Source organism: Bubalus kerabau, chromosome 1 (assembly GCF_029407905.1).
Source record: "Bubalus kerabau isolate K-KA32 ecotype Philippines breed swamp buffalo chromosome 1, PCC_UOA_SB_1v2, whole genome shotgun sequence".
In the NCBI taxonomy this organism is placed as follows: Eukaryota; Metazoa; Chordata; class Mammalia; order Artiodactyla; family Bovidae; genus Bubalus; species Bubalus kerabau.
Genome location: NC_073624.1, coordinates 207668605 through 207684236, shown reverse-complemented (window position 1 = coordinate 207684236; position 15632 = coordinate 207668605). Strand labels below are relative to the sequence as shown.

At 48.2% G+C, this 15632-nt stretch overlaps 1 protein-coding gene across 1 annotated transcript; it reads left to right on the top strand.

Moving 5' to 3' along the window:
• The first annotated feature begins 6945 nt into the window (after positions 1–6945).
• F12 (coagulation factor XII) lies at positions 6946–15099 on the top strand. The gene is made up of 14 exons (XM_055566694.1): positions 6946–7002; positions 7369–7426; positions 10542–10641; positions 11450–11520; positions 11805–11915; positions 12038–12169; positions 12319–12423; positions 12583–12754; positions 12856–13043; positions 13121–13358; positions 13611–13747; positions 13843–13992; positions 14544–14689; positions 14781–15099. The coding sequence occupies exons 1-14, from the start codon at positions 6946–6948 to the stop codon at positions 14946–14948; spliced, it is 1833 nt and encodes a 610-aa protein (XP_055422669.1). The 3' UTR covers positions 14949–15099.
• Positions 15100–15632: the final 533 nt, after the last annotated feature.

The following is a 15632-nucleotide window of genomic DNA, read 5'->3' as shown; positions in this document are numbered from 1 at the left end:
GAGGAGGTCTGCTTGGGAATTTTGGGGAGGAAACTTTCCTCATTTCTAAGAATGATCTAATGGAAGGAAAGGTCTTTCTTCACTGGAGTTTAGACATGATTCTTGGAGCTGTGGTAGCCATTTGGTGGCCATGAAGGAATCAGCTTGAAGGTATACACGCTGAAGACCATAGTAAACAAAAGAAAAAAGAACTCGGGTTCTTTTTTTTTTTTTTTTTTTTTGAGTATAATTGCTTTACAATGTTGGGTTAGTTTCTGCTGCACAACAGTGTGAATCAGCCAAGAACATGGATTCTTGATGACATTGTTAAACCACTGAAAGCACTGTTCCTGGACCCCTCCACTCTAGATCTTTTACAATATGAAATGATAAATTTAAATTGCCTTGCTACTTAAGCTTGGGTTTTGGAAAGCACCCTGACTTATACCATGGAGCAGGGACAATCTGGCCAAGGTACAGTTGGTGAAATGGCAGATTCCAACCCCAGCACTTTTCACCATCCTTGCTTGTGTGGCCTGTTCAGGATTCAGAATCCTGGGAGTGAGAGCCCATTGCCCAGTTTAGGTCTCTCTGATTACCTTAACGTAGGGAGAGGGTGATCTAGTCCGTTAGGCTTCCATAGTAGGAAGTGGTCACTGGAAATTACCCTTCCCCCACACAATAGGGAAGTTGTTGTTATTTGTCGCTAAGTTGTGAAGAACAACTCCCTTATTGTGTAAGGGAAGGGTAGTTTCCAGTGACCACCTCCCACTATGGAAGCCTAATGGACTAGATCACCCTCTCCCTACACTAACGACCTAAACTCAATCAATGGGTGCTCTCTCCCAGGATTCTGACTCTTTGCAACTCTATGGGCTCCTCTTTCCTCCACTGTCTCCTGGAGTTTGCCGAAACTAATGTCCATTGAGTTGGTGATGCTATCTAGCCATCTCATCCTCGGCCGCCCTCATCTCCTTTTGCCTTCAATCTTACCTAGAAGCAGGGTCTTTTCCAATGAGTTGGCTCCTTGCAGGTGGCCAAAGTGTTAGAGCTTCAGCAACAGTTCTTCCAATGAATATTCAGGGTTGATTTCCTTTAGGATTGACTGGTTTGATCTTGCAATCCAAGTGACTCTCAAGAGTCTTCTCCAACACCACAATTTGAAAGTATCCATTCTTTAGCAATCAGCCTTCTTTATGGTTCAGTTCACACATTCATACGTGACTACTAGAAAAAACATAGCTCTCACTATATGGACCTTTGTTGGCAAAATGATTTCTTTGCTTTTTAATATGCTGTCTAGGTTTGTTATAGCTTTCCTTTCAAGGAACAAGCACCTTTTAATTTCATGGCTGCAGTTACCATCTGCAGTGATTTTGGAGCCCAAGAAAATAAAATCTGTCACTGTTTCCACTGTTTCCCCATCTATTTGCCATGAAATGATGGGACCAGATGTCATGATCTTAGGTTTTTGAATGCTGAGTGAAAGACAGCCAGCCTTTTTGCTCTCTTCTCTCACCCTCATCAAGAGGCTCTTTAGTTCCTCTTCATCTTCTGCCATTAAAGTGGTATCATCTGCGTATCTAAGGTTGTTGATATTTCTTCAGCAATCTTGATTCCAGTTTGTGATTCACCCAGCCTGGCATTTCCCATGATGTCCTATGCATAGAAGTGAATTAAACAGAGTGACAATATACAGCCTTGTTGTACTCCTTTCCCAATTTTGAAGCAGTCCGTTGTTCCATGTCCTGTTCTAACTATTGCTTCTTGATCCAAGTATAGGTTTCTCGGGAGACAGGTAAGGTAGTCGATACTCTTATCTCTAAGAATTTTCCATTGTTTGTTGTCATCCACACAGTCAAAGGCTTTAGCATGGTCAATGAAACAGAGTTTTTCTAGAACTCCCATGTTTTCTTCATGATTCAATGAATGTTGGCAATTTGATCTCTGGTTCCTCTGCCTCTTCAAAACCCAGCTTGTACATCTGGAAGTTCTTGGTTCATGTACTAGGCTAAAGCCTAGCTTGAAGGATTTTGAGCATAATGTTGCTAGCATGTAAAATGAGCACAATTGTACAGTAGTTTGAATGTTCTTTGGCATTGCCCTTCTTTGGGACTGGAATGAAAACTGACCTTTTCAGTCCTGTCACCACTGCTGGGTTTTCCAAATTTGCTGGTATATTGAGTGCAGCACTTTAACAGCATCATCTTTTATAACTTGAAATAGCGCAGCTGGAATTCCATCACCTTCACTAGCTTTGTTTGTGGTAATGCTTCCTAAGGCTCAGTTGACTTCACACTCCAGGATATCTGGCTTTAGGTGAGTAACCACACCCTCGTGGTTATCCGGGTCACTAAGACCTTTCTTGTATAGTTCTTCTGTGTATTCTTGCCACCCCATCTTAATCTCTTCTGCTTCTGTTAGGTCCTTGTGGTTTCTGTCCTTTACTGTGCCCATCCTTGCATGAAATGTTCCCTTGATATATCCCATTTTGTTGAAGAGATCTGTCTTTCCCATTCTATTGTTTTCCTCTATTTCTTTGCATTGTTCATTTAAGAAGGCCTTCTTATCTCTTCTTGCTCTTCTCTGGAACTCTGCATTCAGTTGGGTATATCTTTCCCTTGCCTTTTGCTTCTCTTCTTTCCTCAGCTATTTGTAAAGCCTTCTCAGACAACCACTTAGCCTTCTTGCCTTTCTATTTCTTTGGGATGGTTTTGGTCACTGCCTCTTGTACAGCACTATGAACTTCCATCCCTAGTTCTTCAGGCACTCTGTCTAGCAGATCTAATCCCTTGAATCTATTCATCACCTCCACTGTATAATCATAAGAGATTTGATTTAGGTCCTACCTGAATGGCCTAGTGGTTTTCCCTACTTTCTTTAATGTAAGCCTTAATTTTGCAATAAGGAGCTCATGATCTAAGCCACAGTCAGCTCCAGGTCTTGTTTTTCCTGACTGTATAGTGCTTCTCCATCTTTGGCTGCAAAGAGCATAATGAATCTGATTTCAGTGACTCTCTGGTGATGTCCATGTCCACGTGTAGCATCATCTCTTGTGTTGTTAGAAGAGGGTGTTTGCTATGACCAGTGTGCACTGTTTCATTTTGTACTCCAAGGCCAAACTTGCCTTTTTTTCTAGGTATCTCTTGACTTCCTACTTTTGCATTCCAATGCTCTATGATGAAAAGAACTTTTTTTTTTTTTTTTTTGGTTTGTGTGTGTTAGATCTACAAGGTATCGTAGGTCTACATAGAACCAGTCAACTTCAGCTTCTTCAGCATCAGTAGTTGGGGCATAGACTTGGATTTCTGTGATGTTGAATGGTTTGCCTTGGAAAGGAGCTGAGATTATTCTGTCGTTTTATTTTGTTATGTTATTTTGAGACTGCACCCAAGTATGGCACTTCAGACTCTTTTGTTGACCATGACGGCTATTCCATTTCTTCTAAGGGACTCATGTCCACAGTAGTAGATATAATGATCATCTGAATTAAATTTGACCACTCCTGTCAATTTTAGTTCACTGATTCCTAAGATGTCAACATTCAGTCTTGCCATCTGCCTGACTACATCCAATTTGCCTCTATTCATGGACCTAACATTCCAGGTTCATATGCAATATTGTTCTTTACAGAATCAGACTGTACTTTTCACACATCCACAACTGAGCGTCGTCTCTACTTTAGCCCAGCTGCTTCATTCTTGCTAGAGCTATTATTAGCTGCCCTCTGCTCTTCCCCAGTAGCATATTGGATCACAGGCTTGTCATGGCAAAGGGGCTTGTGTAACTCAATGAAGCTATGAGCCCTGCTGTGCAGGGCCACCCAAGATGGATGTATCATAGTGAAGAGTTCTGAAAAAACGTGGTCTATTGGAGGAGGGAATGACAAACCACTCCAGTAGTCTTGCCTGGGTAACCCCGTGGACAGTATGAAAAGGCAAAAAAGACATGATGCTGGAAAATAAACCTCCCAGGTTGGAATGTGTCCTATATATACTGGGGAAGAGTAGATGGCAATAGGGGTGGGGTGGCCCCAAATATGAGCTTCCCAGATGACACTAGTGGTAAAGAACCTGCCTCCCAGTGCAGGAAATTTAAGAGATGTAGGTTCAGTCCTTGGGTTGGGAAGATTCCTTGGAGGAGGGCATGGCAACCCACTCCGGTATTCTTGTCTGGAGAATCCCATGGACAGAAGAGTCTGGTGAGCTACAGTCCATGGGGTCACAAAGAGTCAGACACACCTGAAGCAACTTAGTATATGCACACACAACCCCAAGTAGAAACTGGCAGACTAGAGGAAGAGGAGGGGGGAACAGATGCTGAACATCCAAATACTCATGGATATCCATCTCTGGTCCCAGCAGACTGGTTTTCTCATCTCACATTCCATATAAAGCAGCCTGCGCTTACCACATTCTTCACCTGACATGCCACCTCCAGGCTTCTGTGAAGTTGTTATACTTGCTCTGCCTGGAAGCCCTTCTCTCCCTTTCCCACCTGCAACTCCCTATTTGTGAAGATGTATTTAAAAGGCCCCTTCCATTTGGAGGGAGAGCTGGTTTCTCATCAGATGGAAGGAGCCAGTAGGGGACCAGTTCTGGGTCACAGACTGTATTCAGGAACTGAAATCAAGACCTGATGAAGGTGCTTTCACTTTAATGAGCTTGTCTATACCTCTCATGACTTCACTTTCATCATGGTCTTATTAGCCATTACTTCCACTTTTGAAAACAATTGTTGAAGTGGTGCCTCTATTCCTGCCCTCCTGTTGCTGTGTTTCTGTCCCAGGAAGTCTTCCATGACCTGCCTCTCTTCCATCAGAATCAAGAATTTGCTATATTCTGTCTTCACTTCATTTCCCAGAAATTACTTTGGATCATTCCGGACTTCTTTGATTGAAAACGATGGAAGTCCACTCAAATTGGTTTTAATTGGTACCTGTAACTGAGAATTCTTGAGGCTATCTCTAGTTTTAGGATCCAAATTCTCAAATAAAATAATCAATAATCACTCTACCTGTTTTAGTTATCAAATGCTGGGTAGCAAATAATCAAAAAATTTATGGCTTAAAATAACAAAAATCAATTAGGATTTTCACAACTTTAGAGGTTCAAGAATTTAGGAGCTGCTTAGCTGGATGGTCTGGCTTGAGGTTTCTAATAGGGTTGCAGGTCAGATGCTGGTTGGGGCTGCAATATCCATGTCAAAAGTGTTCATTTGCATGGCTACATGGCTGTCCAATTGGTGCTGACTGTTGGCTGAAGACTTTACTTTCTTCCCTCATGGGCCTCTCTGAAGGGCTGCTTGAGTGTCCTCACAGCATGGCAGCTGGCCTCCCCCAGAGTGAGTGATCCATGAGACCAAGACTGAAATTGTGATCCCTTTATGACCTGGGCTCAGAAGTCAAACATATGCTTCATTCTCAGGCAGGACCTCCTCAGGCAGTGACAGAGATGGCCATCAACATCTCCAGGATTGCATTCTTAGGGACTCCAAGAGGAAGAAAGTACCTTTATCCTAAAAGTTCTGGTGAAAAGTCCCAGGGCTGACTCCGATAGGCCAAACTTGTATATGGCTTATCCCTGAACCAATCCCTGTGGTCTAGAAATACCATACTCTGATTGGCCAGACCTAGGCCACACCCCCAGCCCTAGAACTGAGGGTAGAGTGGGCAGCTCTAGAGACTCATGGAGGGGATGAAGGAGGAATAGTTTTCAAAGGAAAAATCAGGGTATCCTTACTGAACCAAGATAAATGGCTGTTAGGAAGGAAGAATAATACATGCCCAACATATCTCCCTTCCTTGTGCTCCAATTGCATATTTTAGCACTTCTTGGTTTAGTATTTTTGGTATTTTTTTCCATGGGGTCATTTACTTACTTTGTAGGTAGAACTCTAAGATGGCCCCCAAGATCCCATTGTAAACATACCTTCTCCCAGTTATTTAATCAAATGTTAATCTAGAGGCTTATGTAGAAGAATGCTATGACTATAAGTAAGGTCCTAAATCAGTTGACCCTAAGAGAGGGAGATTTTCCTTAGTGGGCCTGACCTAATCAGATGAATCCTTAAAAGGGACAGGGTTCTTCCTAACAGAGGAAATTCAAAGGGTGAGAAAGAGTCAACATGGCAGAGATTCTCTGTTGTTGGCTTGGGAAATTGAAGGCATTCTATGGCAAGAAATGCAGGAAGCTTCTAGCAGTTGAGGGCAGCCCCTAGCTGATGGCTTGCAAGGAAACAGGGACCTCACTTTCTACAAATGCAAAAAACTGAATTCTGCCAATGACCTGAATGACCTTGGAAGGGAATTTTTCCCCAGAGCCTCCAGAGAACTCAGCCTTGAACTCAGTTTTGTGAAACTGAGCAGAAAACTGAGTCACGCAGTGTAGGACTTTAGACCCAGAGATTTGTGAACTAACTATGGGTATTATTTTAATCTGCAAAGTTTGTGGTTAATTTTAGACAGCAATAGAAAATGAATACACTTCCCCATTGGAGAAGGAAATGGCAACCCACTCCAGTATTCTTGCCTGGGATATCCCATGGACAGGGGAACCTGGTGGGCTGCAGTCCATGGGGTTGCAAAAGAGTCGAACATGACTTAGCAACTAAACAACAAGATACTTCCCCATGGACTCTCAGATTCCCAAAGTAGGGAGCTTCTCTTGGATTTCCTTACCCTCCTCATCCCCAGTAGGACCGGAAATGAGGCAACCCCTCTTCCTGCTTCCAGTTCTACTATCTGGGAAAGATGGGGGGGAGCCCCACTTCTTTTTATTCTACTCCTGCCCACCAGCTCCCAGCTTTCCCATCCTTAGGGGTTCATCAAGGAAACTCTGCTTGACTTTCCATAAACAGCCTAAAAGGGCAGCTCAGCCAACCTCTGCTCCCCAGGCCTCAGGGACCTTTGACCAGTTCTATTGATCTGGACTCCTGGTCAAGTGGTTGGACCAACAGACAGACGCCATGAGGGCTCTGCTGCTCCTGGGGGCCCTGCTGGTGAGCCTGGAGTCAACGGTTTCGGTGAGGACTGTGGGAACCAGGAGGGTTATACTGGGATGGCCCTGGTGGGTCCCTATCACAGCTTTGGCCTCTGACCATGACCTTTTGGCACAGGAGATTGGAAGTCCTATTTGGAAAGATGAGGCAATCCCATAAGGCCCAAGTAGAGGAGAGAGAGAATAGACAGACTTGTGGCTATGAGGACGTGGCCTGCATTTCTGGGGGAGAGGGAAACTGAGGAGACAACAGGAGGAGTAAAGAGGAGGCCGGGCCTTTGGAGGAAATCTCTGCATTTCAGGGCTGTGAGAGGAAGCTGGGGACTAGCATGGGACGGGAGCAGGCAATGACTTTCTGGCAAAATTCCCTGTCTTCTTCTCTCCCCCATAGACTCCACCTTGGAAAGGCCCCAAGAAGCATAAGCTCACAGAGAGTGAGCACACAGTGGGTAAGTAGCCTGGGACCACCTCCAGAGAGAGCCTTGGACAGGGATGAGTCATGGGAGGGTGTGCAGATTGTTAGTCTCTGGCCCTTGGAGTGGGAGGGAGGATCCTGGGCAGTCTTCACTCTTACCCCCGGAGTTGTCTGGCTGGCATTCAGACCTGGGTGCCTGCTATGTGTCGGGTCTTGTGCAAGTGGGTGTTGCAGATCCAGAGTGATAGTGAGCTGTGTGCTCCCTGAGGGCAGGTTGGGGCTGTATCTGAGTGCCTGGCCCAGCACCTGCTCTTCTTCCTCAGCTTCCCAGGCCTGTCTCATCCTTTCCTCTTCTTGATGTATCTCACAGGCATCAGGCATGCCACACAAAGGCCAGGGCCCTTGACGGGCAAGAAAGGATTGAGAGCAGGGCTTTAGAGCCCAAATGCTTCTGAATCTCAGCCTCATCACTCATGGGCTGGGTGGCTCTGGGTCAGTGACTTGACTTCTCCAAGCTTAAATTTCCCCACCTGTAAAACCAGGCTGGTAATGGTAAAACTCTTAAGGTTGCTGAGAAGGAGAAATGAGTCATTTATCCTGGTGAGACATTCAGCCCACGTTTTGGTGCATGGTAAATGCTTAAAATATATTGACTTTTATTATCAAGTTTCCTTTTAGATGAGGGATATCTGCCATCTCCCCCTAGCTCCCTATTGTCTTTATTCTTCTAGACACTAAATATTTACCTAGAGTTGCAAACTAGAGCTTGCTCTGGTAAGCCTGGCCTGATGGGATGAGACAGCCCCTCAGCATGGCCCTGAGGCCCAGCCCAGCCAACCCTGACTACCTCATCTCCTCTCTTCAGCACTTCACACCCAGCCAAATAGCTCTCCTTCTTCTAGCCTGACCCAACCTAGCTGCTCTGTCCTTGCCTAATCACCAACTTAAGGTCCTCCATTCCATTTGGGCTTCCCTTGTGGCTCAGCTGGTAAAGAATCTACCTGCAATGTGGGAGATCTGGGTTCAATCCCTGAGTTGGGAAGATCCCCTGGAGAAGGGAAAGCCTACCCACTCCAGTATTCTGGCATGGAGAATTCCATAGACTATACAGTCGAAAAGGATCGGACACAACTGAGCGATTTTCACTTACTTTTTTTCCCATTCCATTTGCATCTTAAAGGTCTATCTCAGATGCTTCTCCCTCTTTCTTTACTATCCTGTCCATGATTTGGCCCTCAGCACAAGTGCCACTATGCCTTTAACAACAAAATATGAGCTAATGTATATCAAACACAGACTATGTGCCAGACTCTCAGTGTTTTACAGACACAATATCATTTAAGTTTCACAACACTCCTTTGAAGTATATACAGTCAGTTCTCATTATTCCTAGCAGTCGTATTCTATAAAGTCACCATGAACACTGAATTAGCAAAAACCGCGCCGTTACTCCTAGAGGAAATATGGGGTTAGGTTCCTGTGAGTTCTGGTTACATTTTCATCGCCATCAATATATAACCTTGCCTTATGTGTGATTTTGTTTAAAGACACTTTCCTTAATAGATGTTGTTGATTCATTGATATTGAACTCATGGCCAGCGGCACTATTAGCTCACACCTGGATGAAGCTTACTTAGTCTGAAAATGTGCTCTATAATATACATCACAGCCCTCTTGGACCACACTCCAGCACTCTACTTGGCAGCCATTTTCAAGCAAAATCACTTACCAAAAGCACAAAATTTGAAAATGTGGCACTAAATAGAGTGTGAAAAAGGACACTTGTTTACAGTAGGAGCTGAACAAGAAGCAGAGCATCACTTCATTTGACCTTAGCTGGGAATGTGCACTACGGGCGACTCTAATTTTTCACCACTCTGTGCGTGTCTACAAATGATCGTGAAAGCACCTTGAGTATTGGTTTGAGGTCACAGATAAATTTTAGCAAGACGTGCAGATAAGCAAACACAGAATCTGAATAATGAAGCTCAATTGTACTATTTTTTAAAAACTATGATAGCAATATTTTTACTGTAAAAACTACAGAAGTTACAGAAATAGAAGAGAAGGAAAAGTTACCCACAATCCATTATCTTCCAAAAACCACTTTTAGAAATTTTGGAGATATCCTTCTAGATTTATTTTTTTATGCATATGTAAAAATACTTGTAAAAAAATAGGACATGCTGCTTTTTACTTACTTTATTTAAAATTGTGAATATCTTTCTGTGCAAATAGACCTGTATCATTATTATTTTTTTTGTATTGTGGTAAAATACACATAACATAAAATACTCTACCTCAACCATTTATTTACTTATCTGGCTGCACTGGGTCTTTGTTGAGGCACACTGGGGCCTCCCTAGTTGCAGAACTTATGATCTAGAGCACAGGTTCAGTAGTTGCAGCACTCAGGGCTTAATTGCTCCACAGCTTGTGGGATCTTGATCTTAGTTCCCTGATTGGGGATCAAACCCATATCCCCTGCATTGGAAGGTGGACTCCTAACCACTAGATCACTAGGGAAGTCCCTACCTCAACCATTTTTAAGTCCATTTCAGTGGTATTAAGTATGATAATACTGTTGTGCAGTCCTTACCACTATCCATCTACAATTCTTTTCATCTTGCAAAACCTAAACCCTTCATCTTTACTATGTATTATTTTTGCCATTTTAGAGATGAGGCAAGTAAGGCTCAGAATGGTTAAGTAACTTCAACATTCAGCAAGTATTTATTAAGTGCCTGTTTTATGGCAAGCAGTCTTCTAGGCCTGGGGTCTGCAGACTTGTCCAAAGTCACCCAGTTAGTAATTGGTGGAGTCAAGAGTCCACTCCAGCTGCCAGACTCCAGAACCCAACTCTTAAGCAGGGTGTGGTCTTGAAGGTAGGGCTTCCCAGGTGGCACTAGTGGTAAAGAACCCGCTTGCCAATACAGGAGACATAAGAGACACGGGTTCAATCCCTGGATCCTCTGGAGAAGGGCATGGCATCCCACTCCAGTATTCCTGCCTGGATAATCCCCATAGCATGCACGCATGGTCTTGAAGGTCTTTTCAAAGGTCTATCCTTTTTCCATCCAGACTGTGAGGGTGGTTCCTGGTCAGTGGGGGCACGGGGAAAGGCATTAAAGAGTGTGTTATCCCTGCAGTTCTCACTGTCACCGGGGAACCCTGCCACTTCCCCTTCCAGTACCACCGGCAGCTGTATCATAAATGCATCCACAGAGGCCGGCCAGGCCCCCGACCTTGGTAAGACTACCCAGGAAGGGTTGGAGCAGGGGTCTTCTGTGGACTCTGCCCACCCTTCTGTCCAGGGAACCCTGCTTGAAGAGAGGGGATTGTGATATGGGAGGTGAGCGTAGCCCCCTGGGCAAAGCGATTCAGTTATATATATATATATATATATATATATATATATACACACACACATACATACATACATACATGGGCTGCCCAAGTGGATTAGCTGGTTAGGAATCTGCCTGCAATGCGGGAGCCTGGGTTCGATCCTTGGGTTGGGAAGATCCCCTGGAGAAGGGAAAGGCTACCCACTCCAGTATTCCAGTATTCTGGCCTGGAGAATACATATGTGTGTGCATGTGTGTGTGTGTGTGTGTGTGTGTGTGTGTTATTATAAGACATTGAAAACAATTACTTGTGTTATACAGTAAATCCTTGTTGCTTATCTATTTCATGTATAGTAGTTTCTCTCCATTAATCTCATATTCCTAATTAGCCCCTCCCTTTCCACTTTGGTAACTATAAGTTTGTTTTCTATGTCTGTGAGTCTGTTTCTATTTTGTATATAGATTCACTTGTATTATTGTTTAGATTCCACATATAAGTGATATCATATAATATTTATCTTTATCTGACTTACTTCACTTAGTATACTAATTCCCTAGATCCATCCATGTTGCTGCAAATGGCAATATTTTATTCTTTTGTTATGGCTGAGTAATATTCCATTGTGTATGTACCACCTCTTCTTCAACCACTCATCTGTTGATGGGCACTTGGGTCACTTCCACATCTTAAGCTTTCTCTCTTTCTACAGGTGTGCTACTACCCCCAACTTTGAGAAGGACCAACGATGGGCATACTGCCTGGAGCCCAAGAAAGTGAAAGGTGCCATACAACCTTTGGAGTGACCCAGGGCCCTCTCCCCACCCCTACCTCCTCTCCTGGGTATCATCAGACCCAAAATACATGGGATTCTGGGCCCACCTATCTCCCTCTTCCCCAGAGGGAGAAGTTCTAAGAGTGGGTAGCCTCATTTTGCAGGTGGGTAAACTAAGGCTTGGAAACTTGGAGGGCCAAAGTCAAAAGACAAGCACGTTTGGGTAGGGACTTGGCCCCCCTCTGTCTGACTCAGGCTCCCTGCTCTTTCTCCCTCTGTGTCCATCTCTCAGACCACTGCAGCAAACACAATCCCTGCCAGAAGGGAGGGACCTGTGTGAACATGCCAGATGGCCCACGCTGCATCTGTGCAGATCACTTCACTGGGAAGCACTGCCAGAAAGGTGAGGAGATGCTGAGGCCAGGGATGGGGGCACTGGGAAACAGGGGCAGCCTCAGACCCACTGAAGAAGTCCTGTGGATTCCCGGAGACTTGGCATGGTCCCTCTTCTCCTTTTGTCCCCAGAGAAGTGCTTTGAGCCCCAGTTTTTCCGGTTCTTCCATGAGAATGAAATATGGCATAGGCTTGAGCCAGCAGGTGTGGTCAAGTGCCAGTGCAAGGGTCCGAATGCCCAATGCAAGCCACTGGCCAGCCAGGGTGAGTAGACTGGTGGGGAGCTGGGCAGGGACCAGAGTGGAAGGTGAGGAAGAAAGGCTGGCGGGAGGCCAGGTGGTGTGCCAGTGTAAGAGGGAGCTCTCTGGGCCGTCTTTGGGCCTAGGGGTGACTCAGAGTGCTCCTTCTCCCAGTCTGCCGCACCAACCCGTGTCTCAACGGGGGCAGCTGCCTGCAGGCGGAGGGCCATCGCCTGTGCCGTTGCCCCCCTAGCTTCGCCGGACGTTTATGCGATGTAGGTGAGTTAAGGTCTCTAAGAAGCAGAAGCCCCACCCCCACGTGGGAAGGACTTGCAGAGAGGGAGGAGGGGTTGTGGCGCCGTGGGTAAGAGGGCGGCTGGGGGCGGAGGACAGGGACCAAATCATCACCTAGCGGCGGGGGGCCTCCTCTCTCTGCAGACCTCAAGGCGAGTTGCTACGAAGACCGCGACCGCGGACTCAGCTACCGCGGCGTGGCCGGGACTACGCTGTCCGGCGCACCCTGTCAGTCGTGGGCCTCCGAGGCCACCTACTGGAATGTGACCGCAGAGCAAGTGCTGAACTGGGGACTGGGCGACCATGCCTTCTGCCGGTGCGCGCGTGGGACGCGGCTGGAAGTCCCCTTCCGCTCCAGGGCCCTTCTAGGGCTTCTCACGTTCAAAATAGCGCCTCCACCCCACCTCGTGGTTACAGGAACCCCGACAACGACACCCGCCCGTGGTGCTTCATTTGGAAAGGCGACCGACTGAGCTGGAATTACTGTCGCCTGGCACCGTGCCAGGCCGCAGCTGGGCACGAGCACGTCCCCTTGCCTTCGCCATCGGCTTTGCAGAAACCTGAGTCCACGACCCAGACCCCGCTTCCATCCCGGACTTCAGGTAGTTGGGAAGGGTCGAGGGTAGAGGGCGTAGGACGAGCTATATTCCAACCGATAGACAGTGGGTCTCCAGGTCCTCAGCCTGGGCTCCTCCCACAGGCTGGTGCTCGCCGACTCCTCTGGCCAGCGGAGGCCCCGGGGGCTGTGGACAGCGGCTCCGCAAATGGCTGTCCTCGCTGAACCGCGTCGTCGGAGGACTGGTGGCGCTCCCCGGGGCGCACCCCTACATCGCCGCGCTGTACTGGGGCCAACAATTCTGCGCCGGCAGCCTCATCGCCCCCTGTTGGGTGCTGACTGCGGCTCACTGTCTGCAGAACCGGCGAGTGTCCTCGAGCTCAGCTCCCAGCCCGGGACCCCCCCTAGCGCCTCTCTCCTCTGCGCTCAGCTTCCTCGCAACACCTGAACTCGTGCCCTACCTCTCTGCGTCCCCGCCCACCTTTGCCCCCTTCTCCCTTTCAGAGCTTCCCAGGAGGAAGCCGAAACCTATTTGGGGGGTTCGGAAGAAGGGGGCTCCCGCAGGATGCCAGTGGCCCGCTCTGAGCGCGCTTCCTTTTCCCGATCCTGGCCCCAGACCCGCGCCGAAGGAGCTGACCGTGGTGCTCGGCCAGGACCGCCACAACCAGAGCTGTGAGCAGTGCCAGACGCTGGCAGTGCGGGACTACCGCCTGCACGAGGCCTTCTCGCCCATCACCTACCAGCACGACCTGGGTGCGTGGAGGAGCCCCCGCGGGGATCTGGGGAAAGGGTGGACAGGGCTCGAAGTCCGGGCGTCCTGGTCTTAGGCTTCTCCCCGCCCGGGTTAGCTCTGGTGCGCCTGCAGGAGAGCGCGGACGGCTGCTGCGCGCACCCGTCGCCTTTCGTTCAGCCAGTGTGCCTGCCGAGTACCGCCGCCCGCCCCGCCGAATCCGAAGCCGCAGTCTGCGAGGTGGCCGGCTGGGGTCACCAGTTCGAGGGTAGGCAGAACGGTTGGAAGCGGGAAGGAGGCTTCTGGCCACCGGGGTAGGCAAGAGAAGCCTGTAGGTGGGCAGGTGGGGCCGATCTGGTGGGTTGTGGGGACGCGCAGGGCCCCTGCCTCTGCAGTCTGCTTCTCCAACAGCTTGAAATTCACTGTTGGGGAAGGGGGGGTCCCCAGAACTCCTGTGGCGAAGCAGGAGAGCCTCATGTTCTCTGGATTCCCTCTGGGCACTGGGCTGCAAGGGCTACTAGAACGCTGGCCCGCGATGGAGCCGCAGGTGGGTTGGATGGGGAGCAAGGTTTTGAGCCACTGGATGGGAAGTGGGGGTGGGGTTCAGAACCAGAAGTTTCTCCTGGTTCATTCACATCACAGCTCCTTTCTGCCTTCCTGTCTGAGATAGGTGTTAAAGGCAATTCATTCCCTCCCGGGCTTGCTGCGAGGGAGACAGGAGATTATAGCGGGTTTGAAAGAGCCTGGTAAAGCCAGGTCCCTGTCCTGGGCGTCAAGCGGACCCTGAGGGGGTGTGAGGAAGGTGCTCTCGGTTCGCAGGTGGGGAATATTCCAGCTTCCTGCAGGAGGCTCAGGTGCCACTCATCGACCCGGAGCGCTGCTCCGCCCCCGACGTGCACGGAGCAGCCTTTACCCGCGGCATGCTCTGCGCTGGCTTCCTCGAGGGCGGCACCGACGCATGCCAGGTGAGCCTGGGGCCCCGCTTGGCGCCCTTCCCCAACCCAGTCAAGGGCGGACTCCCAGCCAAGGACCCTGAGCCACGTGTCCCCAATCCAGGGTGACTCCGGAGGCCCTCTGGTGTGTGAGGATGAGACCCCTGAGCGCCAGCTCATCCTGCGAGGCATAGTCAGCTGGGGCTCAGGTTGCGGCAACCGCCTCAAGCCGGGTGTGTACACCGACGTGGCCAACTACCTAGCCTGGATTCGGGAGCACACCGCTTCCTGACGGCCCGGCTGCTTTCCCTTCTGAACAGTTCTGGAATGGAAGCGTGGCTGACCGGGGATTATGGATAGCAAGGATTGTTTTCCATTCCCCACAGCGCTGCCAGCCCGGGGCCAGGCATGGCATAGGCACTCAATAAAGTGCTTTTGAAGCTGCTTGAAAGGTTCAGCTCTTCAAGGTCCTGTTGGGAAATGCCAAGACAGTATGTGCCGTGTGCTTAGTCGCTCAGTTGTGTCCAACTCTTTTGCAACTCCATGGACTGTAGCCTGTCAGGCTCCTCTGTCCTTGGAGATTCTCCAGGCAAGAATACTGGAGTGGGTTGCCATGCCCTCCCCCAGGATATTTTCCCAACCCAGGGATCGAACCCAGGGCTCCTGCATTGCAGGCAGATTCTTTACCCTAAATAGTATACTGGTACTCAACTTCTTCAGACCCAGAGAACAGAATCTATTGAGATCTGATGCAATATTTAAATTCATGTCCAGCTGATATTTACTAAGCCACACTATGTACCAAACCAGTGTGAAGTGATTCCATGAGTATGAAACTAATATTTTAAGTTTACAGAACAGGAGTTCTCAACCTCGACTGTACATCAAATCACCTTGGGGAGCTTTTTGAACGTATGCCCAATATCCACCTCAGGTCAACTAAATCAATATTTCTAGGGATGCAGGTGGGTGGCAG

Coding starts and splice junctions, on each gene's coding strand:
- F12 (XM_055566694.1), top strand. CDS start 6,946: ATGAGGGCTCTGCTGCTCCTGGGGGCCCTGCTGGTGAGCCTGGAGTCA. Junction 13,359..13,610: donor GCTCACTGTCTGCAGAACCG/GCGAGTGTCCTC, acceptor TCCTGGCCCCAG/ACCCGCGCCGAAGGAGCTGA. Junction 13,993..14,543: donor CTGGGGTCACCAGTTCGAGG/GTAGGCAGAACG, acceptor CTCGGTTCGCAG/GTGGGGAATATTCCAGCTTC.